This window comes from Pyrgilauda ruficollis, unplaced genomic scaffold, assembly GCF_017590135.1.
Source record: "Pyrgilauda ruficollis isolate IOZ18807 unplaced genomic scaffold, ASM1759013v1 scaffold1, whole genome shotgun sequence".
Taxonomy (NCBI): domain Eukaryota; kingdom Metazoa; phylum Chordata; class Aves; order Passeriformes; family Passeridae; genus Pyrgilauda; species Pyrgilauda ruficollis.
The window spans coordinates 21,782,910-21,806,966 of record NW_024508100.1 but is presented as its reverse complement, the minus strand read 5'-3'; the positions used below and the strand labels follow the sequence as shown (position 1 = coordinate 21,806,966).

The 24,057-nt window shown below is 40.7% G+C and overlaps 1 protein-coding gene across 2 annotated transcripts in view; it reads left to right on the top strand.

Annotated features, from left to right (window-relative positions):
* Positions 1 to 24,057, top strand: part of LNX1 (ligand of numb-protein X 1) — a 120,308-nt gene that overhangs the window by 76,096 nt on the left and 20,155 nt on the right. For both annotated transcript variants that reach the window (XM_041459982.1, XM_041460067.1), the window contains 4 exons: positions 10,226 to 10,467; positions 12,055 to 12,210; positions 20,952 to 21,154; positions 22,735 to 23,106. In XM_041459982.1, the coding sequence (XP_041315916.1) occupies positions 10,226 to 10,467; positions 12,055 to 12,210; positions 20,952 to 21,154; positions 22,735 to 23,106 (973 nt within the window). The remainder of the gene's footprint in view (positions 1 to 10,225; positions 10,468 to 12,054; positions 12,211 to 20,951; positions 21,155 to 22,734; positions 23,107 to 24,057) is intronic.

The window sequence follows — 24,057 nt, the reverse complement described above, 5'->3', positions numbered from 1 at the left end:
GGATGGGTGAAATATCTCACTGAAATATCTCATATTCAACTGGGTGGAACCCATAAAACACAAGCAGTGAAGATTTTTGCATGCCAAATGGGTCTGGGGGGATTTGTTCTGAAAACTGGCTTGTGATGTCCCTCTGATCCACCCTCTTCTAATCTATGTGCAAAAGAGAAGACTGCAATGCAGTTTACTTATAAGGCTGATTTGGGGTCCTTGTTAAATATTAGACATCAGATTTTATAAGAGTATGGGAAACATTTATGACATTTCAAGAAACGACTTAGTTGTACTGGCAGAGATGTTTGCTTAAGACTCAGGCAGGCATCTGACAGGGGTCTCTGTGGTCTTTCAACTGCTGAGGTGTGCTGAGACCTCCTTTTTTTGTGACCTTCCCTATGAGGAAGCAAAAATGTGTTTAGAGTGTGATATGTACCAAGATGTGCTAGCAGTATAATTTGGATATCCATGCTGACCTAGAAGGGATCTTATGTGACTTTTGGGTCACAGTGGTCAGAGACAAATGCCACCAGAGCTAGACCTGTGGATGGCTGTCCACAGCATGTTCTGTGAAAAAGATTGTGTAAAGACAGCATTTGTGATTTGTTGGATGTAGCTCCATTATTTCCTATAATTTCAAATTCCAGTGGAGAACATAGTAGTAAACCCAAGCCTTGGGTTGAAAACATCTTGAAACTGAACACAGTGTTCTCTTTTTATTATATCTAGGGGCTTATGGGCATGAGTTACTTCTCTTTGCCAGCAGAAGCCTCACACCTGCTCTCAGTAGTGCTGGCTTGCTGAGTCTGTGACACAGCAGATATTGTAATTAGTTTTATTTTTAAAATAAATGCATGCTAAGTATGTGTAAATACAAAGTTTCTGTCTGTCAGTCTTTTGTGTCTGTAGCTGCAAGAATTCGGGTTAAGCTGATCCTGTCAACCTTGTTAAAAACCAACCCCATTTGTCCCATTGCAAACGTATTTTGCTCACTGCATCATAGTTTTTATAGCATAGGTGGGGATAGTAGGAGGGGAAGACAATGCTGAGATATTAAGTTCCAGGAGACTAGTTATACCTGTTGAAAATAATCCAGTGATCAAATGACCAAACAATAAAAGTGAAAAACATATTAACAATAAACGTGAAAAGCATATGATTGAATGCTTATTCTTAATATTAATTATATGTGTACCTACATAATTTGAAAATGTAGTGTACTGGATTGAGAGTATTGGATTATGAGTATTGGATGAGTGTATTGGATATGAGAAAGAGCATTGCAATGCCTCAAGAATTCCTTTGTCTTTTACTTGTTATTTTTGTCACAGATAACCTGATTTTAGCAGCAATTTTTGAGCCTTTGTGTATATATGCTGTGATTTTCCTTAGGCTCATTTTTTAGTTAATATTCTAAATGAGGAATATTTTTAGTGATCCTGCTGCAGCTTCATTATATACGATCTCAATTCCTAATGTGAAAAGGTTGTATTATCATTATTTTATTAGTATGAGGCAAAATCAGTGGTCAAGATTGCTGGCTGAGTGCTAGTTCTTTGAGTGGTCTTGGGTGGACTTGAAAAGCAGATAGATATAAATCTCAGAGCTGCTCATGGCAGGTCCTATGTTGCTTTCTAAATACCCAACTGATACACATTACTTGTGATTGTTCCCTCATGCAAACTTCTGTAGGCAGAAGAATGTACAAATATTGCTAAGTACTTACATTTTCCATCTAGAAAACTCTCTTTCTAATTGGTGTTTTCTCATTTTCTTTTGGAAAAATGTTCAAGTTTGACTCTTCTTGAAGTAGTAAAAGCTGAATCTTTTAAGTATGTTTTGTAGGTAATCATACAATTCTGAAAGGTGATGAAAGCTCTTAGTAAAGTTTTCAGCAAGCTCCATTTCTGCTGAAGTCAAGAGGAGTTTTAGTACTTCAGTACTTTAATACAGCACTTGGACAGGATTAGTGGCTTTAAATAATGTATTATTTGTTGAATGCTATAAGTATTACAAGCCATCAGCAAGGTTTACTGGCTCTCACCAGCTCAAAACTGCTAGTCTCATGTGTCTGTTTTTCACGCTTATTTTACTCTGAATCTCCTGACCAAGTACTCACAAGTTCCTTGCTTTGTCAATACCTGAGCACCTACCAGGAATTAGAGATAGTGTGCCACCTCTGTTTTTCTTGCTTGTGTCAGCTGCTGTGAGTAGATTGCATGAGATATGTAGAGCACTCCTTGGGAGCTTCAGTCTTTAATTAAGTTCAGTATAAATAAATATTGCTGTTGTTTTGTATCACACAAGATCACTCTGGTACTGTACATCTGGCCGGTATCTTCCCTGTGATGACAAATGTTTATTTAGGAGTAAAGTAGGTGAATTAGTTTGTTTGCAATCTAGGAGTAAATAATGAATAAGAGACTGACTCAGCCTTCCACCCTGCTTAACTCCTCAGTTTTGTAGCTCCAGGTCTACTTGTGCTCTACAAGCATTACATTTAAAAGCAATATTGGAAAAGGTAGAGGGCCTAGAAGCTACTCAAGGCTATGCCTTATGTGAGCAGCAGGAACAATCTGCTGATGCCTTTGTGCGTTCTCAGAGCACTTGTGAACACGGGGGAAAGGAGCATACAAAGTGAAAAGCAATATTCACAAAGTCAATTGTGAATATTGGCTTCTCTAAAGAAGTAGTTATGTTAAGCAAAAACAAGTGTGCTAACCTGTAAAAAACAGTTGAAAAGCCTGGGTGCCAACTTGCCCATCTCAGCTCTCTAGCAATTTACAGCTCCATTCTCCTATATGTATGACAGTTGAAATTTGTTGGATTGCTTTATGACTAGAAATTGAATTATAATCCCACCTTGAAGGAAAATCAGTACAGTTGTGGTTTCAAAATCATCAGTGACAAAATAATGGCCTGAAAGAAGTTTCAGGAGAGAAAGAAAACATGTTCTGGACCAACAATTTGTACTTAGTCCCAACAATAACTGGGATCATTGCACAATAACCCCAGCCATGATTTTTGTCTGCAATTGCAGGCAACTAATGTTGTTTTCCAATTTCTTCCAATTCCCTGTTCCCATGATAAATGCTAATGTTCCCATGATAAAAAAGATTTCATAATAGAAGCTCGAGATGGTGGTTGAAATACAACTTTCTGAGTTTTAAAGAGAAGAGGGGAAAAAAATCCTAAACACGACCTCATGTTAGGAGATACTTTGCTAGCATGTACATGAAATTTGAAGTCTACATTATATTTCACATTAAAAATGTGTTCCAAGTTCTTTCAACTCTCCTGAAGACTAGTAGGCAATATGGAGATATTCTCCTTTTTCAGTATGAGCAGTCAAATATGAAATAGGTATTTGGTTTTCATTGAAAGCTTGTTCAGATTTTGTCTGACGCCAAGTCTTTGTCCATTGGTAGTTTTGGGAACTGTGAGGTGTGAACTCTGAACTGCAGTTCTGTTCTTCATCAATGCAAAATACTTTTAAGGGCCTCAAACATGATGACGAGCCACGCTTGCTCCTCCTTCTCAGGAGACAAATCCCAGAAATGGGAGTATGTCACTATAGCTGAAGACAAATTGTAATTATCAAGAATGCTCAATAATTTTTTCCTCATATGCTTAGAAAACCTTACCTTTTTAATCTGTGAGAATCACAACTCCTTTTTCTACTGGTGGGCCCAAATTCATACAGAGTAGCTGACATGGAAATATAAGTATACAGATTCTCCTGCACACGTTCCTTATATAATGCACAAATATATTTTGTTTGACAGCACCTTAGTGCAAAAGCATTGTGAAAATGACAGCCCTTCCCTGGGGTCAGACCTTTACAGATAGGACAAAGCACAGTTTTAAGCTTTGTTAGCAAGGTAGTTTTCCAGAATGTATCGAATTGTGATGTCTTCATTAACACAAAAATTGTGGAAAAAACCCTTAGGATACCATAATGGGAATATGCAGAAATTAAACTGAAACAGATAAATATGTGAGAGGTTTTCCTATCTTGTGGGAAAGTATTTAAGCTAAATAACTTTAGCTTAATACAATAAATATTATGAGGACCTTTATAAATATTTAGAGAGTAGTAATGCAGAAATACAGAACCACTAAATCTATTACGTGCTTTTACTATGGCAAAGGCCTCTGTCAGAGAAAATCTCTCTGACAGCTAGACAGAGAAGCCATTTGCCTCATCTAAGTTTCTATCATAGCTATTTCTGTGCTGACACCGAGAAGAGCAGTGTTTATGGAACCGTAGGAAGGAATTGCTGATCCTCAGCCCTCCAGAGGCAGCAGGGATCATACTACAGGCCCACGCTGCCCTCCCAGCCAGCCCTGATGCCCCAGGTGTCAGGAAGCTGTCTCTAAAAGGCTTTTGTTTACAGGGTTATTGAAGAGAAAGAGCAGTAGTAACTGGGACAATTTCCCACTTAAGTGAAAAATATGCTTTTTTTTCTCCAAACAAGATGGCAAGTCTCTGACACTGAGGGATCATCAGGGATGGGATACCCAAGTGCATCAATGCCAGGGTACAGAGTGCACAGAACAGCACTGACAAGCACCTGGAAATACTGCTGGCATTATGAAATTCAAGTGCAGGTGCAGATCAGCCTATTTCTAGTTGCCTGCTTAGATATGGGTTTTGCAGCCTGTCTTTCAGCAAATGTTCACTGGAAACTGCAATCCAGAAGTTTAAGCTTTGCTTTTTATATGGCTCATTCCCTTCTTTATCAATGTTGAATGAGGTTTAATGTAGGCAGGACCTTCTAGCCATAGCTGAATACCATGATTACAGTAGCTTGAGAGTTACTGTTGACATAAGACAGTTCTTTATAAAAAGTGGAAAAGACACATGCATTAAAAAATATCAGGTACTTATGAAGCTTTTTTCCATATGCAACATTCACACAAGAGTTAATCCTTGCAGGAACTCAGAATTACCAAGGAAAAATCATTTCTGTGAAGTGCTCTGTTCCAGAATTCATTTCCCTACATAGCAAAAAAGAAAAAAGAGAAATTTTGTACATAGGACCAAGATTCTCAGAAGCCAGTTTTCTGAGCAAGGTTGTTACAATGTCATCAGATTCAGAGAGCAGCAGGGTAGTGATCACCTTCACTGCCAAAGATATTGATGTCTCTGACCTTTTAAGCACCAGTATGGTTTTACTGGATGGGAGGCCATGTATTTGCTGCATTTTAGCTTATATCTGTGACATGGGATATAGTGGGAGTTCAGGTACCTTGCTTCTTTTTCTTGGTGCATTGTTGACAAAAGTCAGATCAGAAGAGTTTGTGTTAGCCCTGTCTGAAGAACTGATTGAGTCACTTCACTCCCTTGTGATGGAGTTTCAGAAAACTTCAGAGTTTAAGTGTTTGGCCTGAAGTCCATGTGGTTGGTGTTTGGGTTATGTTTGGACTACTGTCACTGCCAATGCACACTGCAATGGTGTGGATGATTCCTGTGGGGCAGGAATTGTCAACACCTTCTTGTGAGTCATCCTATCCAATTAAACCCCATGTCTCCTTTCCTCCTAGGCACAGCAGAAACTTCTCACCAGGGTCTCACAAGCAAGGTTATCCGCACCAGGTTATCCAGGATGATCTTGGTTGATCAGCTTTGGTTTCTCGGTCATCTTTTCCACTGGATTAGTTTATGGGTGCTAGAGCATTCAGGGAGTTTGTGTAACAGAGGTATGGCACATGCTGTTGATACTTTGGACCCCAGCTTGTGTGAAGACCAAATTACACAGGGATGAGGGTTCTTGCAGTGACACCGTAGCTGAAACCTACTTGTCTATCGTGATCGGGGTTTAGCTATGGAACAGCAGTGACAGCTCATTATGCAGTATTTTCTTCTGATGGGCAATCTTTAGTGCTTTGTATACATTATTCTTAGTTGCATTCTGACAATGTGTCTGCTGCTTCTGCACTAAAGTAAAACAGTCCAAAATATGAGGGGTGCTGGAAGTGAGGTTGAGAAAACACTACTGGAACTGGGCAGGGAGGGGTCCTGCTCTGTTTATTTGTGTCTGGCCTGGGTCACAACCACTGTGACTCTGCAGATTCACTTTTTTCCCCTGTTTCATGCCCAGACAGAGATTGTGAAGTGACACAGAAGGCAGGGCATTTTTAAGGACACGTGCATAATACATCATAGGATCATAGGATGTTTTGTGTTGGAAGGAACGATAAAGATCATCTAGTTCCAGTCCCCCTGCCATGGGCAAACATATACATATATTTTTTACCTGTGGAATTGTTTTATTTAGATCACTAGAAGAGAGGTGAAAAAATTCATGATGTTGTCCTTGCTTATGTTTTGGCTTTATGTTTTTTTCCTATGTCAGCCTGGGTAATTGAAATCCTTGAGATCAATCTTCCTTTCAATTCCTCCTTTGCTGTGCAAGTCAGGGATGCTGCAAGGAGAACTCTCTTTTAAAACCCTTGTTTTAATTTGAATTTCAAATGACATGGATATGTTTCTGTTGGCCTTGAGTTTAACTGAAAGCTGTTTTTACAAATGGTAGAACCAAGTTAAGGCTGTCAGAGGGTTTTGGATCTCCTTGCTCTGGCTCTTGGGATGTGCTGCTCCTGACGCCTGGAGTGCAGAGTGTCCCTCAAGTGTGGAACAGGATGCAGGGCAGAGATTGCCCTGTGGCTGCCAGTGTTGATACCAGCCAGAATTGCAGCCCTGGGTGAAATTTCAGCAGTGACCATTGCTCTTATACCACCCAGTGGTTAGCTCATACCAGAATATCAGACAGTAGATATCTGCTTCGTAAAAGAGGCTGTTCAAACAGAAGAAACTATTTTCTCAGTTTCCTGTGCACCTAGTGACACTACTTTAATGGCACGAACTGCACAGCACACATTATTCATGTCTGTTTATCTTTCTGGGGTTTGGCCTTCAAATTGTTTCACTATCGTACGGCTGCACGGATGTACTCACTGTCCAGGACAACTGAGAAGGAACATAAATCTGTAGTTCACCTTGGCCTGCAGACGCTGTTGAGTTCACTTTCTGACTGGTTATGTTAATCAGGTATCCCACTCTTGCAGCTGCAAAACAGGCATTGTGATTAATACTCACAATGAGAGAGCTAATTACTGCTGGCACGTAGCTGTTTTATGTTTCTCTCTTTTCTGGGAGCCAAAACCAACCATATGGAAAAATGTAGCTTGAACACTATAAATATGATTCCACTTAGACAGTCATCTCTTCTGTTTTCTGTTATCACAGCAGTGTCAGCACAAGCAAAACAATGAAAGTGAAGAGATGCTATTGCAAATTTTATTACAAGTTTGAGGTCTTGGGACTTTTTTTTCCTTCTTCAAGGACACTGTGTTAATCTGAAGAAAGAGGTCTTGATTTGTGTTCATTTATGCCTGCCACAATTATTTAAGAAATAGCTTCAGTGATCATACTTGAAGAGCTCTGGTTCTTCTTTAACTATTTCTGGCAGCGCTAGAAAGATATGCTTTATGCTTTGTATCATGACAACTTGTCTTCTCCAATAAGCCACATCTTAAACTGTGTCAGTCCTCTCTACATTCAAAGTAGCTGTCTTCTGTTCATTGCTGTTGGAATGAAGCTGTTGACTGTGTGTCTGCAGTGCAGCCAGCAGCAGCAAGTGAAGATTTCCACAGAAAGAGAAGGCTGTAGCAGTGAACTGCAGATGGGCACCAGGCAATGATTGAATCCAAATAGAAAGAATCTTTGGGCAGAGCCACTTCTGATCTTCATATTGATCTTCACAGAGCTTTCCAAATAAAAAAAAACACCTGCATTTGAGAACTCATTCACAAGGCTGGTGTTCTAGTATCAGCCACTGAAACTTTACTGACACAGGGAAAACACAGCCAAAAGAAGTAAAATGAACGGGAGTAGGAATATATCTTATCACATTCTGAGTCTTTACAAGATTGTTGTAAAGCAGAGACTGTCTTCTGAGAACAGCAAACAGTTCCCCCCAAAGCCACTTCTCTGTGTTGGGTTTTTAGACTATTTTAAAACTATTTTGTCAAGCATTCATAGGCTGAATTAGCAAATGTGACTTTACTGCAAGAGAGAGATGTCAAGGATGGGTATCCAAAAGACTGTGAAGAAGGTGTTTAGGTGAGTAGCAAGAGGAAAAGGCCTTTGTGCTTCTGCTTCCCATGAAATCTAAAGGAGAGCATCCTGCCATAGTTTAGGGTTCTGGGGGAGTGAGAAAATATGGAAAGAAACAGAAAAATACCTGCTGCAAAGGAGGCAGGAGAGCTCTTCCTTTCTTTACATGTCTACTGTTGCAGTCTTGCCTTGCAATGGGTGCCTCAAATAGCTATTTATTGGTGTTTTGAAGTAGTTGACCAGTCTTCTCTTCCATAAGAGTATTTTCTTGTGAGATGCCTCATTTTACTTGTGGAAAGTTTCAGAAATACCTTCTGTTACAGCCATTCCTATCCAAGCCTTAAAGCATATACATAACACTTACACAGTTGCATCAATATGACAGTTTGGTTTGGGTATTTTTCCCCTCTTTAAGATAAAGGTTGTCAGAAGCAGAATGAAGTAAATGATGGTAAACCATGATCTAGTGCCAAAAAAAGGTTCTAATTCAATTGTCTCATCAAAAGTCAGTACCATGATAGAAATTAAACTGCTACTCGGAAGCTGATACAGAGAGCTCGATGACATCTCCTCTTTCTGTCTCAGGAACTGCTTCCATAATAATTTCTCTTCCAAGTCTTCTGTTCAGTGTGCTACTTCTTTTCATGACACTTAACCCACTAGCGTTGTGTACTGTATGTATTATGCATTGCCTTTTGTGCATGCCATATATTACAAAGAGCTTTCTATCCCTAAGGGTTTCTGCATCTATTTCTGTGAGTTTGTCCTACAGGGCACTTTCATGAAAGTCATCAGTTAGCCTTCACCATGAAGAAAAGGATAATAGTAACTGAAAGTAGGCCAAGCTCATTAGATTATGATTAAAAGCAGATTTTTTTTTTTTTTTTCTTTCACTGAATGTGGTTCTAGTGGGTGACACTGGGCAGAAGTGGTGCTGGTGAAGTCACAGGTGCTGTGTCCTTGGTCACTCTGTCTTTTCAGTTGTTTTATAGCTTTAATTGAATACTGACTCATGAAGACTACAGTGACCTTTAATTTTATTCAAGTGACTTTCTTTCATGAGTCTTAAAAAAGAAATGCCATGCATGGTCCTGCCTTTGCTGTCTAGGATGAATCTAGAGCAGATATTTGGAAGCATAACTACGTGTGTTTCAAAGCAGGCTTGTAACTTGCCCCTTATAATGCTGTATCTTGAGCTCTTTTGAGAACATGTGTTTCTCCACTAGAAACAGAGGATTTTCCCCCAGAAGTAGTTTAGAACCTACCTTGAGGTCCCCAAGCTGATGAAGTCCCAGGCTGGCCCAAGGACCTTGGCATGAGGTCTCAGCCCCTTGGTGGGATCTTGACTCCAGTGAGGCTGCAGGGTCAGTGGGACCCCCTACCTCCACTTGCACCTCTTCCGCTGTCAAGGCAATGACCTGCCTACTTTAGTAGCTCAGCTGAGCTGGAAAAGCAGAGTTGGCAACTTCATCTCTGTGGCTGAATTTGAAAACAATTCATCAGATGCAGTTCAAGTAGTTAATGGTCTGTAAAGGCACCACATGTGGCCTGGATTCCTGCAGCCCCCAGGTGTTCAGCTCCCATCTGCAGCCCTCCCTTTATGGTTTGCTCGGGTCTCTGCAAACAGAGTGCCATGCTCCACATGTGACCACGTTGGTGACCAGGAGGGTTTTTCAGGAGGCAGAACTGGGTAAGGTGCCTTTTATTTCACTAGCAGACCCAGAGAAGCTGTCAGGCCTCACCCTGCTCTCCTTCATCAATCAGAGGCAAGTAGGAAATTACAGATTGTAGCCTCTGGCTTAATTAGCCACCTGCTATTCTTGTCCTCTTGCATCCACAGTAACTATTGATACACATAAGACTACACACAAGGCTCAGGCTCTCTATTTTTCCTTGACCAGCAGTACTCTTCCCATGTAAGGTGGTAACTCACCTCATTTGAAGCACACATTGGCATTTCTCCCTCTTGTTAATCATCCATATTTCACTGGTCACCATGATTATTACAGGTTGTACTCCAAGTGATTCCTTGGAAGCAGAGAATTTCCATAAGTACGCAGAATTTAAACAACTTGCTATCATGTCTCTCTTTCCCTCCCTTCTCCTTAGATGTAAAGGAGCATCCCACTATGGCCTTACCAAGGAGCGGAAGAGGCGTTCCCAGGACTGCTCTCCTGACCGTGGCTCCAGCTTAGCAGTAGCTGCCCTGGGCCCTGAGCTCTCAGCAGCTGCAGCCATCGCCTTAATGACAGATGAGCCAGGGCTGGTGAACCCGGCCTTCAGCCCCACCTCAGAGGACAGCCAGCTGGGTAGCAGCCCCGGAGACCTGCACCGCAGCAACCGCAACAGGAGTAAGAGCCAAAAATGATGGCTTCACAGCCTGCAACAAATTCATTGTTCTGTTAAATATATGTCACTGGAGGATTAAAAAAAATTTAAAAAGAAAAAGGGGGGGGGGGAAGTGAAAGCTTTCATTTTTCATAGTTTATCAAATTGTGCATTCAGTGACCCAATAGATTTGAGGTGAAAAAAAATGGCTTGGCCAGGGGCAGCATCAATATGAAAATGGACTAGCTATACACATGTAAACTGCAAATCTTTAGAAAGATTATTTAGGTAAGTCAGCTCAGCTGGAAGATTAAATATTATGTGTGATGGGCTGAGGAGATGGTGTAGCTGGGTAATGTGTCTCCACTAAATCTTGGTGCCCCAAGTAACACCCACAGACATGGGGCACCTACCCAAAATCCTATTGGGAACTGTGTTTCACATCTGCCAAGTATTTTCAAGAAAATAAAACCCTTAAGAATTGCCTTAGGACCTTGGGGAACATCTGCCAGCTTCTTGGGAAGGTGCAGTTTGGAGACGCTGGTTCTGCTGAAATAACAACAGTCAGGGGACAAGCTGCATCAGGAGACTTAGCCTTGATCTTTCACCTTGTGACACTTCACCTGTCTCTGATGAGTGTCATGTTTGAAAAACAGGGCCTGGCTAAAGCCAGTGAAAAGTGTTAATGGTGAGTTCAAAGCATGTATTTGAGGATTCTGAAGCTGAAATGGAAAAAGCCCACCTTGTGTGCTGCCAGTTGCATATTGGGAGAATGGATGAAGGGATGGTGATACTCTAGGAAATGAGAAGCATTATCCTTTTGTTGTGCCAGGGTTTGGAGAGGTGAGGAAAGGAAGGGTGCAAGAACAGAGCACCAGAATCTCAATAAATTCTGTCAGTTTTATTGAGTGTAGAGGCCACAGTCTGGTTTGAGGGAATGTTGTATTATTAGATTACAATATTTGGCTAGCATGCAGAGATGGAACAGACAGAACAGCAACAGCCGTGAAGATATCTTTAGCAGGATGGAAAAGAGTGACATGTTTTGAAAGTATTATGACTTTTCTTTTGTATTGCTGTACCCGAGTCAGAATATGGGAGCTTTTGACCCCTCCCACCTGATAATATTTGAATTTTTTGACATGAAACAGTTGGCAATCATTGGTGGCTTTAGAGGCATTTCCAGGTTTTGAGGCAGTAGTAGTAGTGGGGATTTTTTCAAGAAGAGTTTTTAATGACTTCCAGCTTTTTTTGGTCAAACATGTATAGCTGAGGAAGGGCAGTGCTTCTTCCTTTTATATGTATTTTTCACAGAATTGCTGCTGATTCTGCCTTGATGGAGGATAATTCACTCACAGGAGATTTCTCCAGGTGATTGGCAAAACAGACAGGAAGGAGGCAATTCAAGGGTGTGGGAGTGAGGTAGGGTGATTGTACCCAGATTCAGGTGCAGCCTTGAAGTATCAGCAGGACTCAGTGGCAAAGGTGAAGTACAGGCAGCCCTAATGTTGATGTTACATCCCATCATATGCTGAGGGCTACAGAAATGCTGTGGTTCTAGACCAGAACTGCTGAATTGTACTGATTTTTTTTTTTCCCGGCTGTTGCAGCTCGACACTTTGAACGTTCCACTATAAGAAGCAGATCTTTTAAAAAAATAAACAAGGCGTTCAGTGTTCTTCGAAGGACAAAAAGTGGAAGTGCCGTTTCCAACCAGACTGACCGGGAAAGGGAGACTGTTGGAAACTCTGCTGCTGGAGAGGAAGGTAGTGCTTTGTTCATCTTGTGTTACCACTCAAACTGGGGAAGGGAGCCTTGTCCACATGGGAGCTGGATATCCATGACTGACGTGCCTTTCATGTGGTGCGCTGTGCATGGTTAAAACAAACAAACCAGAAAACACAATCTTTCCTTATTTTCTTATTTCAAAAGATGTTACTGACTGGCAGACAAGAATATTGCTGGGGCGTTTGGGACCTCATGTAGGGCTGTTATGGTAACAGCCTGCATGCTACAGCCAGCCCAGGATCTAGCCCATGGGATGTGGGATCTGGCCATCTGGGATCTATTACTGGAGCTGTCATTGATTTGCTCTATAATTTTGTTCAAGTCTCTTCATCGGCATGTGCCTGTCCTTCTAAAGCAAATGGATCACAATAATCATACTATAGAAGAACTTAATGACTTTTGGCTAATGCTTATGAAGCACTAGAAATTCCCAATGGGAGGATGGTATGGAAGTGCGAAGTACTGTAATTATTCTGCATTTCTGTGGGCTCCTTTATTACCTCAGCCTGGCAGGTGATGAAGTAAGAATGCTCTGCTCTTAAACAGCAGGGAGAGGCAAGTTTGTCTGATGTATGTCAGGGATGAGGGGTCTGGCAGGTAGTAACACTTAACATTTGGCATTCTCAAAGCAATAAGCAAATGTTACTAATCTGTTTGGACCATAATTATGAAACCAATAATGGCATTCACGCATCAAGAGGAAGTGATGATAGAGTGGGAATCAATGTCTTAATCAAGGACTTCACTCAGCTTATTATTCCTCTGCTTGATGCCTCAGCACCTCATGTCTCTTCCCAGATCAAATGTTCAGAATGCAGGCTTTAAGAATATAAAATATCCAACTCCCTTTTGCTCTGTATTCAAGTTCTCATTGAAACACACACAAAATAAGCACAAAAGGCTGCCAAATGCTACTTTCAGGCATCATTGTGATGCCATTGTGAATAGTGGTAAATTGGAGAACCATGTTCAATATTCTTCTGCTTTATTTGCTCATTCTTTCAGGAGAGTTTCACTATGTTACTGTGTTCTTGGTCTTACTCTCCTATTTCACATACTTGCTGATAGAGCCAAAATAAAACCTGGTAATTCAAAATCATAAACCTTCTCCATAAAAGGGATGGGAATATACTTCTTGACCTGGAAACATAATGAATAATTTTACTATATTTTAAAATAATTTTTATTATTAAAATAATATTATTTTTTTCCCAAGTAAAATTGTACAAGTGAGTTGTTTATTTCTCTGTTTGAGCAGGCAGATAGATTTCTCATTCCATAGCAACTCTTCAATCCACTGTGAGCAAAAGCTTGCTTTTTTTTAGAATGAGGGAAATTCTCCATGCCTCAAGTTCATATTTTTCAAAAGACATCCCTTCACGATGATGTACAGATCATTTTCTACCTAGACATATAGCTGACATTAGTTCTACTGAAATCTTGGCTTCATGTCCAGGGTGTGCAAATAATCTGGATGTCAACAGCACCTATCCAGTAGCCCAGTGCAGTTCAGGTGTTAGCAGAAGTTAGCAGAAAAAAGTGGAGACGTCACTGGCCTTTACATTCCCAGCAAATGGAAAGCATTGTTGTCTCTGTAAGGGATGTATAATAACAATCACTCCAGGGCCCCACTGACAGTGTCAGGAATGTCAGTCTCTCCTTGGCTCTGCTTGTGGTTTCATTCCTCTGCACCAGCACGCCTGTAAACTTCCAAATGTATTCTGCTGCACTGGAAAAACCAGGTAGGCATATAATTACTTAATAAGCAGTTACTCTTAAGTATGAGATCACAGAAGCTGGCTACCTAAATTACTTTATTAATTACATTTGCAAAGAATGCATTTTGATTACACATTTCTGGAAATAGATCTTTAAAAAATGCAAGCAAGTAACTTGAAGCAATGCAAATACAACTTGAACAAAGATTGCAATTCAGACCTTTGCAACAGGTGCTTTGTGTAATGGCATCTCAAAGGCTTTCTCTGTTTCTTCTTGGAGGAGGAAATGAATGTACTTCTTTCTGTAGCAGTTATCATCATCCTGCCAGCTGGGGGCTGGTTTTCTTCTCCAGTTCTGTATGTTTTCTTCTTTTATTTATTTTTTTTAACCTCAGCTGCTCTGAGCAGTCTGCAGGCTAGACTTCTAATCAGAGCTGTTGGTCAGTCTTTAGGGATAGCTGCAGTATGCTCTGCCCTGTGCTCACTGTACGTATTGAAGAAAAGGGAGCCCTGCGTGTCTGTCTCACCATTGTCACGCCACTCTCCTGAGAATGGAGGCGCTCCTGTGGAGATGAATGAGGTGGTTCCTCACTTCAGCGGTCCCCACACCCAGTGGGAAAGGTGCTGCTGCCTTGCCCAAAGTTTCATAGGTTTGTGTCTGGGACCACCTGAGAAAAGAACTCAGGCACGACTCAGTGCCCCAGGAGATCGGGCAGCACTTCACTAATTCTCTGGTGACCACTTTTCCACACCAGCTTTAGTCAGTGCATGAGCAGAATAAAGCTGAGACTATACCAGCCTCACAGAGTGATATGAGCCCCTTCTTGCTGATAACCTCTTCTTGATAAATGAGAGCTAAGATCATCTGGCAAAGCTCAATTTATAATTCATCTGACTCCAGTTTTCAGAATACCCCCATCTTAATTCACATGTCTCTGTTTAATCTGTTTTGCCTGTATTTTGGTCAAAGGAGCTCTGAGAATGAACATCACAACAAGTAGCCATGTATTAGCCTTCAGCAACCCTTCATTAAGGGTGTGTAGGTGCATTTAATCCAAAGCTGCTCTGTTTGTTGAGCCACTGCTCAGTTGCAATATGACTGTGGGGGTACAAGACAAAATAATGGTTTCTGATGAAGGAGAAAAAACATTCAAATTCTTCTTAACTAGAAGCTGGATCTAGTACTGGTTTTGGAAAAAACTGACACCCAGGGACATTGCAAAATATGATGTATAATATCAAATGTGTTTCTGTTATAATTACAGTATAAGAGAAATACAGTAGAGAATTACAGTAGAGAAATAGTTACTAGTAGTTAGATAGTCTAATGCTATCTCACACCTGGAGCTGATGGCCATCCTCTTTTTGGATTTAAATTATTCAGGCTTTCTTTGTTTCTCTGTTTTTGTGGCATTTTCAGTAGAGTTGTTACAAGTCCAAACCAAAGAAAATGTTAGAGGTGAATGAAAAGTACAAACACTAATGAGAAAATATTTAGGGGGAAGGAGTTGTTAAGATTTTCTCATTTTTAATGCTTTGTTATTTGTAAAATCCCATGCAAAGAAATATTTGTCTCTATGCAGCACCCAAGCTTGTGATATTTATCTGAGGGCAATTTCATTAGCAGCATTTACAGCTACAAATAGCTTTCCAGGTCTGAAGCAGAAGTTTAGAAAGCTCAAAAGAAAGAGTTTCATTCTGAGATGTGAGGGAAGGTGACAGGGACATGCTTAAGGCACTGATATATTTAAGATGTATATCTTCTGACTAGATCTATTAGTGCAAATGACCTTGACAAACTACTTAAATGATAAAATATCTCCAAGCAAAGAATGCTCCAGCTTTGCAATGCTTATTTGTATCACTGCGCTCTTAGTTTGGCTTTACATCTTAAACTGAGTTCCAAGAAGGACTATAGATATATATACTCTTTACTCAAACTGATCTACTAATACAAGTTGTGAACCAGCTAATGTTTTAGGAGCAAAGAATTTGCAGGTACAATTTAAAAAAACTTCCTTACAGTTTTAGAGTAATAGAGCTGTATTTTTGACTTTCAAAAATGTTAATTGATTTCATTTTGCAGTCAAGCCATTGTAAAAGAAATTTAATTTAGGGTTGCTTGAGGATGGCAAATGTTTTTCAAAGTCAAACTAGTCTTATAGTGGATGCAGTTCTACCATCTGGCATTGCTTTGCAGCAGTCAAGACCAAGGCAGCCCCAGCAGGCACTGGCAGAACCACAGAACAGTCTTCCCTCTTGTGCTGTTCAGTGTGAACCCTGTTATATTTTTGAGAGATATATATACACATACATATATATAATAGATAGATAGATAGATAGATAATATAAATACTTTGGTGTTTGGAAAAGTATGTGAAGAAAAAGAAGGTAAGTGAAACACAGATGGTATCAACCATTTCATGGCATTAAGGCTCTCTGTATGCAGAAAAAAAAAAAAAAAAAAAAAAAAAAAAAGTGGCTTATCCAGCCCCAGGACAAGACAGTGCAGCCCAACCTCTGTCTCAGGAAGGCTGCACCCCACAGAAATCCCACCCTGTTCCTATTTTTCTCAGATTTGATTCAGTTGCCATTCTGATTTCCCAAACCAGCTGTTACAGAACTGGTTCAAAGTGCTCCGCTCTGGAACAGTGAGCCAGGCAATTTCCCGAAGAAAGAAGTTGTCTCTGCAGCATTTCCTCTACTGCAGACTGATGAATTTGCCTGCTGTATATGAGAGTCACAACTCTTTAGATACACAGTCAACTCAGCAACAGTTTCATTTTAGTTCTTTTGGGACTACTTTGATGAGAGGAATGTCCACGAGTAAGAAGAGAGATTAGAACTGGCATCACCTTCTACCTGCCCCTCCATTGGAGAAGCATCACTGGAGAATTGATGGAAGACATTCAATCAAAAGGATGGCAAACCTTTGGGAAAATGGCATGATAAATGAAAATCTATTGGGAAGGAAAATTTGCAGAATAAAGCTCCCCACCAGCACAAGGGCATGTGATACTTATAGGCACATTAATTTTCCAAGACTAGGTTACACAAGCTTAATTTAAATTCTGGTGTCCAGATGCTGGGAAGGATGAATATGTGCTGCTGCAGATGGTCCTATTTGTGGGGGTGAGCTGGCACATTAGTCAGGCTGCCTGATCTAAATGAGGACTTGCAACAACAGATACAAATTTTGTTTACAGTGACCTTTGATTAATATGGACTCAAGAGTCAGAGCAAACATTGCACATTGTCACACTGAGTCCTGGGAATGAAGGCAGAAGCTATGCTCATGGCAGCACTGCTGGGAGGAGCATGATGCACACAGAAGTCAGCAGAAACCTGAGCACTGAAGGAACGCTACCATTAAATATTATAAATTGGGGGGGAAAATAGTAAGCATACTTAAAATTTTGTAATACTTTGTCATGGCCACTATACTAACGAATACTTGGTGTCCCGTATTGTGCCAGATAAATGGAGTTCACTGTGCAAAGCTGGTCTCTCCTGTGTTGTTTACCATAAACTAATGTGTAAAAATATTGATAACATTGCACACTAATATTAAGAGAATACTGCTTGAGAAAAAAGCCCACACAATCTTTCTGAATGCAGGTGACATTTTATTATATTGACAGATTCAGAATCCTCCATACAACCCCCCGTGACAAAAACACAACACTCTGTGGAAAAACCTGGAAGAATCACCAAAAACAAGACAGAAAGTTTCCTTCTTTCTAGATTCAGCAGCTCTTCAATATTTAAGGACTGGAAATATAAAATGGTAAAGAAAGGTATGCAATACTCCTGGGTTTTCCTGCTCTGGAAAACCTGACCTAAGAAAATTGAGAATTTTTAAAAAGAGTGTAAGGGCTGGAAAATGGAGTCTGTGAAAATTGGTACTCCAGCCTCACAACAGAACGTATATATGTGTGAAAGGTACAAGCCCTCAACTCAGTTGGAGTTCCTCCAGTTGGGCTCCTGAGGCCCAGTCATTGTATGCAACCAGGTGCTGAAGCAGGGTCTACCTTTTCTGGGTATGGTCTATACATTAAAAATTCAATTTGAAGACATTGCTTTCTAGACATGGCATCATCATGAAATATGCACGGTAAGTTTTCATCAAATTGCACACAATGTTTGCAGACTTTTTGGTGAAAAAGCAGTTATGAATTTTCTTATTTTCAAAAAGTGTATTTGTGTACTTTATATATTTAGATTGACACACTTACTTTTAGGTTATGAAAATAGGCATTGGCCTTTTACTTATGACAGTCTAGGTTGTTGACAATCTAAATCTCCATGTAGATGTCTGGGATGAAAAGAAGAGGCAAGACTTCAAGTAAGACAGCAAAAATTAATGGATCATAGAAGAGTTATTTTGGTTGCTTAGCCCATTTGAGGAGAAAATACTTGTTTATTATGTATATTTGGTAAATAATACAAATCAAATGACGACAGGAAGTGAGGAAGTACAGCCCGCTAGCTATGAAAAGGTGGCATTAGAGACTTGCAGACTGGCAAAAGAAAAACATCTTGGAAAGATTTGGGTTGCTGTAGACTGCACATTTCAGAAGGAAATTAGACATTAAAAATTCCTCTAAAAAAGTCTGCTTAAAGTCATATTGAAAGTCAGCCAAGTGCCACTGCAAGTCTTAACAAACCGGGTAAGGCATTGTTCAAAATGCAAAGAAAACTATTTATGTTTATACATATGTAAAAATGTAGGTAAGTCTTGTACAAGTGTAGAGACTTGTTCACTGCCACATTGCCCTGATTTTGCTCTGGGATAATTACAGGCTGAAATAACATGAGTGTTAATAGCTTGTTCAGTCCACAATTCTCCATGGACAAGAAATCCAACTGGATAATTCCTTTAGAAGAGTTTTTAGAATGAGCTATGGAAAAATGAACATCAGTGTCAAAAAGCATAGTTTGTTAGGATGTGAAGTGAGTCATCATAATAGGTCTATTATAGCACTGTTTTTGTATCTTCAATATATACATGTATATTAATTTGTTTGCATGCAGGGAAGTTCTGGGTGTCCAGATTTTCATCTGTATTTTTACACATAACTACACTTATAACCACACTGAGAGTATGAAATGTGCATGCTTATTCTGTTGCAGGATCAGGCCATTGGTGATTTTTGAGCAGTATTTGTATTGTCTGACTTTAAGCACCTCACTGAGATGCCAGAGTTAATTGCCTCTTTTCTTACACAGCAGTGGAGAACATTTGGCACCTCCAGGGGTGATTTAGCATGGGAATCACTCTCTTTGGGTGCCTGTGCACTACAAAGGAAGTCAGAACACGTAGATCACCAAACTGTGCATTTGAGGCCTGGATTTAGATCATGTGAATCCACCCTTCAGGCTAGAGAGAATTGAGCAAATTACAAGCTGAGCAAATAGCATTTAGAAAATAGAGGAGCATGGGGGAAATGAAGCACTTTCCATTCCTGAAACATTAAAGTTGCCTGCAAAACTGTAGTATACCTGTATTAACACAGAAACTGCTATTACAAGAATAAATGGTTGAGTATTAGGTTGGTGAAGGCTGTGTAGTTATCTAGACAGACTTTTATTGCCTGTCAAGTCTGTGTAAAACCACAAAGTCGAAGTCTGTGCTACTGGTAGGTGCTTTTTACAGACGAGGAGGAGGACAGCTTCCCACCCTGAAGAGCATATGATCAAAGAAGTGGTAAGGGATGCAACATGGTGTTTCTCAATATTTTTTTCCTATTCTTTCTTTCCCCTTGCCCTCTCTCAAAAGGTTTTGGTGCCTTGCTGGTTTGTTGCCTGCTAATTCTGTGGTAGCAAATATTTATTCTATCTCAGATTTTGGTCTATAAAATTTCATTTTTCACTAACCACTGTTCATTAACACTCACTGTACTTTAATTTATAAAATAGGTTATTGAAAAAATATTAGCAGTTAATTTTTTGACTTACAGGTTTTTGACTTACCACTGCATTGGATTCACATGCAAAAAGTTTAAATATTTTCTCTGAGCTTTGGGGAATTCAAAATAATTGAAGACTGCTATGCCTGTGCTGGAAAATTCACTGCTGCTTTTACTTCAACTTTGCTCACTGCTAAATATGGATTAAAATTTTGAATTGACCTAGAAGGAAAGAAAGTATTAGTGACATGATGTGAAATCAGACATGCCAGTTGAAAAGTAGGGTTTGGAAGAAGATACTCTAATCCAGTGCATTATAAATACAAAAAGGACCCCTGCCCACCATTAGTCCCTCCTCCCCACAGCCAGATTGCCAGGGCCAGCAGAGATCTTTCCCTCCAGGTACTTTGAGCACACTGTGGTTTTAATAGACACATCACAGTAAGAGCCACTCATTCCTACCTCCTGGAGTTCAAGCAGGGATGAGAGGAGAGCATAGGTCTGGTAGGGAAACTACTGTGTGCTTTGGTTTGTCCAAACCTTTGGTTTGTTGTCGTTCTGGTAGCTAAAGATGGATAAAAGGCTTCCTTGGATGTCACAAGACAAGAGCCCTGTCCTCCACTGTGACACCAAAAATGGAGAAAGCAGGGCAGCCTGGGATGCTACCAGTGAGCAGAGTTTACAACTCAGCACAGCAGGGATGGATGTTTGTTGAGGTGCCCATGCCCATCTGTTCTAGGGCCAGGAAGAAACTGGCCTGGTTCCGAGGTGTCTCTTGTGACCAAAAATGTATTTTATTCCTTTAAAATATTGACTTGTATAACTCTAAGTACATTAAATCTGTCTGGATTACATCAAAGGTTTAAGGCTGTATTTAGTGGGGGAAAGGAAGTTTGAATATATTAATTGCAGCAAGATCCCTTCAAGTCCATTCAGCAAGCTTACCTATCTCTTTTTTCCCACTTGGTATAAATCACATCCATGCATAAAACCTAGCTTGACTAACTGGCAGGCACTTGAGGTTGTGCAATGCATGTTTCAACAAAGCAATGTTGTGCTGTCAAATAAATATCTTACAATATGCATTTCCAGGTTTTCCCAGGTTGTATCACCTGATTCCAGATGGGGAGATTACCTGCATTAAGATCAGCCGTACTGATCCCCATGAAAACCTGGCCATTAGGATCGTGGGAGGCAGTGAGACCCCTTTGGTTCACATTATTATACAGCATATTTATCGAGATGGGGTCATTGCCAGAGATGGAAGATTGCTACCTGGAGACATGATACTAAAGGTACAGTACTGTGGAGGTACGAGATAAAAATATCCTGACAAAGAATGAGATGGTTGAAGTTGATCAGGATGAGATTTGCTATGTTGCACGCAGAAAGCCATTCTAAAGTTCAGAGCACCACCTGTAAGACACTATGATTTCCTAGCTTTTGCTGACCCCAGTGGTAGCTGAAGACACTTGAGGCACGCCAAGGTTGTGCCATGCCTTCTGCTTTGTGTCAGACAGACTGGGCCAAAGGGATTTCCCAGGATCACGATGTGGGCATACTTCACTGTAGCAGTGAATAAAAATGCTTCTGGATGGTGTTTCCCAGCAGCAGCTGCATAAGCATCCACCACCCAGCTATGCATTTCAGGGAGCCTTTTGTCCTGGTGCCAGCACAGAGCAGCAGAGTTAATGGCACCACTAAGACAAAGCTGTTCCTGCAGGGCACATCCAAACTGCACAATGAAGCTGTGAGACTAGCACGGATGGGCCCAGCCTAGCTCTTCCCATCCATGGCTGCCTGCCCAGGATTTACCAAGGATTCTTGTGAATTTCAGCCCCATCCTGATGCAGCTCATGCTGTTTGTGGTACCCAAGGTAGCAACTTAAAGCTAGTTGAGCTGTGTCTCTCTGGGTGCTGTCCTCTCCACCAGACTGCAGCAGAACAGCCCCGTTGTTCCCACATAGGAAATCTGCAAAAGCAACCACCAGCCAAATGCTTTTATCCACGCTGGGGAGTATTTATCTTACATTTTGGAGATGTTTCTTAATATTTAAATGGTTCAACCTGTGCAATGTGAAGCTACATGGAAATATCTTGTCTGATTCAGGTTTTCTAGCCAGTGATGAAATACAATCTTGCAACTGGTTTTCATTTAGCAATATAAAGTGCAATGCCTAGTCATTCTTATGAACATATGAACATAATGGGATTGACTGGAAAGTCTTTCCTCTTTCTTTTCCTCAGCCAAATATAAAAAGTGGTAGTTATACAGTTTTATTCTCATCTGAATTAAATCTTACCTGGAAAACACTGAGGAAAAAAAGGAAAGTCTGATTCTCTAGTGTGGTAAATCAGCATAATTGTTAGTAAATATCCAAGGCGTTTAAACTTCTACTTGAGGCTCTTTCCTTTTTTATAATTAGAGATTCATTAGTGAAGAAAATATATTTTTTTTTTACTGTACCTAGAACAGCTGGGAGATAAAGAAGAAAAGAAACAGCAGGAAAACAGTGGGAGTGAAAGGAAAGGCTAGCAAGGCAATTTGAAATCAGAAGCCTGTGGAATAAAACTAACATATATGAAAGGATATTGAAGCTTGGGAAAGAGCAATAAGAAAGATGAAAACTAACGTGTATGTCTGGAGACCATCAGGGAGAGAGGGGAAGAAAAAGGACAGACACTGTCTGTGCAGCGCATCCTTTCCTTGCGGGGAAGATTGTTCTGCACCACAAACTTGGCCTCCTGCTTGACACAGTTTGAAATAGCACATGTCACTTCATATGAAGACATCTGTGTATATAGATCTGCCCTCCTCAGTGCCAGCTCAGAATAGACCATCTTTCTGCTGCTGATTTACACTTCTCTATTCCAGGTAAATGGCATGGACATCAAAAATGTGCCTCACAACTATGCCCTGTCAATCCTGAAGCAACCCTGCCACGTGCTGCGACTGACGGTGCTCCGAGAGCAGAGGTACCGGTGCCGAAATAGCGGACTTTCCCTTGATGCTCACTGCAACAGGGATGACAGCTTCCATGTAGTGCTAAACAAGAGCAGTCCGGATGAGCAGCTGGGAATAAAGCTGGTCCGCAAGGCCGACGAGCCAGGGGTATTTATTTTCAACTTGCTGGAAGGGGGCATGGCTGCCCGCGATGGGCAGCTGCAGGAGAATGACCGTGTGCTGGCCATCAATGGGCACGACCATCGCTACGGCAGCCCAGAGAGCGCAGCCCAGCTGATACAGGTTTGTCTTCCCCACTTTAACCACGGGGTTGGAGCTGTGCAGAAACCCAAGCAGTGTTTTTTCACCATCCATTTCAAAGCAGGGGGCAAACACTGAGTCTGTGTATTTGGAAGAGGGAAGGAGTCAAGATTGGAGGGGAATTTACTTCTCTGACTGCTCCTTGGTTTTACTGTGGATGGGTGTGAACATGAGCATAGACTCCCACAGAGGCACATGCTACCATCAGATTTTGGAAAGTATAGATCAGTGCAAACATCTGTACACTCCGATCATCACCAGAGTGATGCCAGCTGCCCAAAGGCATGCCAGCCTGCACCCTGTCAGCACTGGTTCCAGCAGAATCCTGACCCTCTGGCTCAGGAGTCACAGTGCTCTCTGGTTCAGCCCTGGAGCAAACCAGACTAGAGTAAGGCAGTGGACTACCACTAAAAGGTAGTCCACAACTTGTAGATATTTCTTACCTAAATCCAGTATATGGAAATCCAGTTGTTTTGGAAAAATGGATCTGTAGTTATTAATCTCTGTTTAGACTCATGTGGAGTACTAAATGGGTGCTAACACAGAACTGTCTGATGAAAAAAAAACCCATGCCTTTCTCAGCTGCAAAATTGGTCAGCTTCTGCCTAATTTTTCATCCAGAACCAATTTGGGTTTTTTGTTTACAGTCTGTTTTTAGAAAACTTCCACATAAAAAGCAAAGACAAGAATCTTTTGTTGCTTTTATCTCATATTTATAGCTGTTGTTATTATACTTGTGCAATTTTGAATTTCATTTGAAGGCATGTAGACTGTTCACATTTTGAAGAAATTCATGAGCTTCAGTAACAAGATGTCAAATCAGGCCAGCTTCTTCTTCTTTTTGATGGGTATAATCAGGGTAATATCAGTCAGACTGAAACAAAAAGTCAAATCCATGCATTTTGTGGAAAGGATTTCTGTGTTAGCATATAT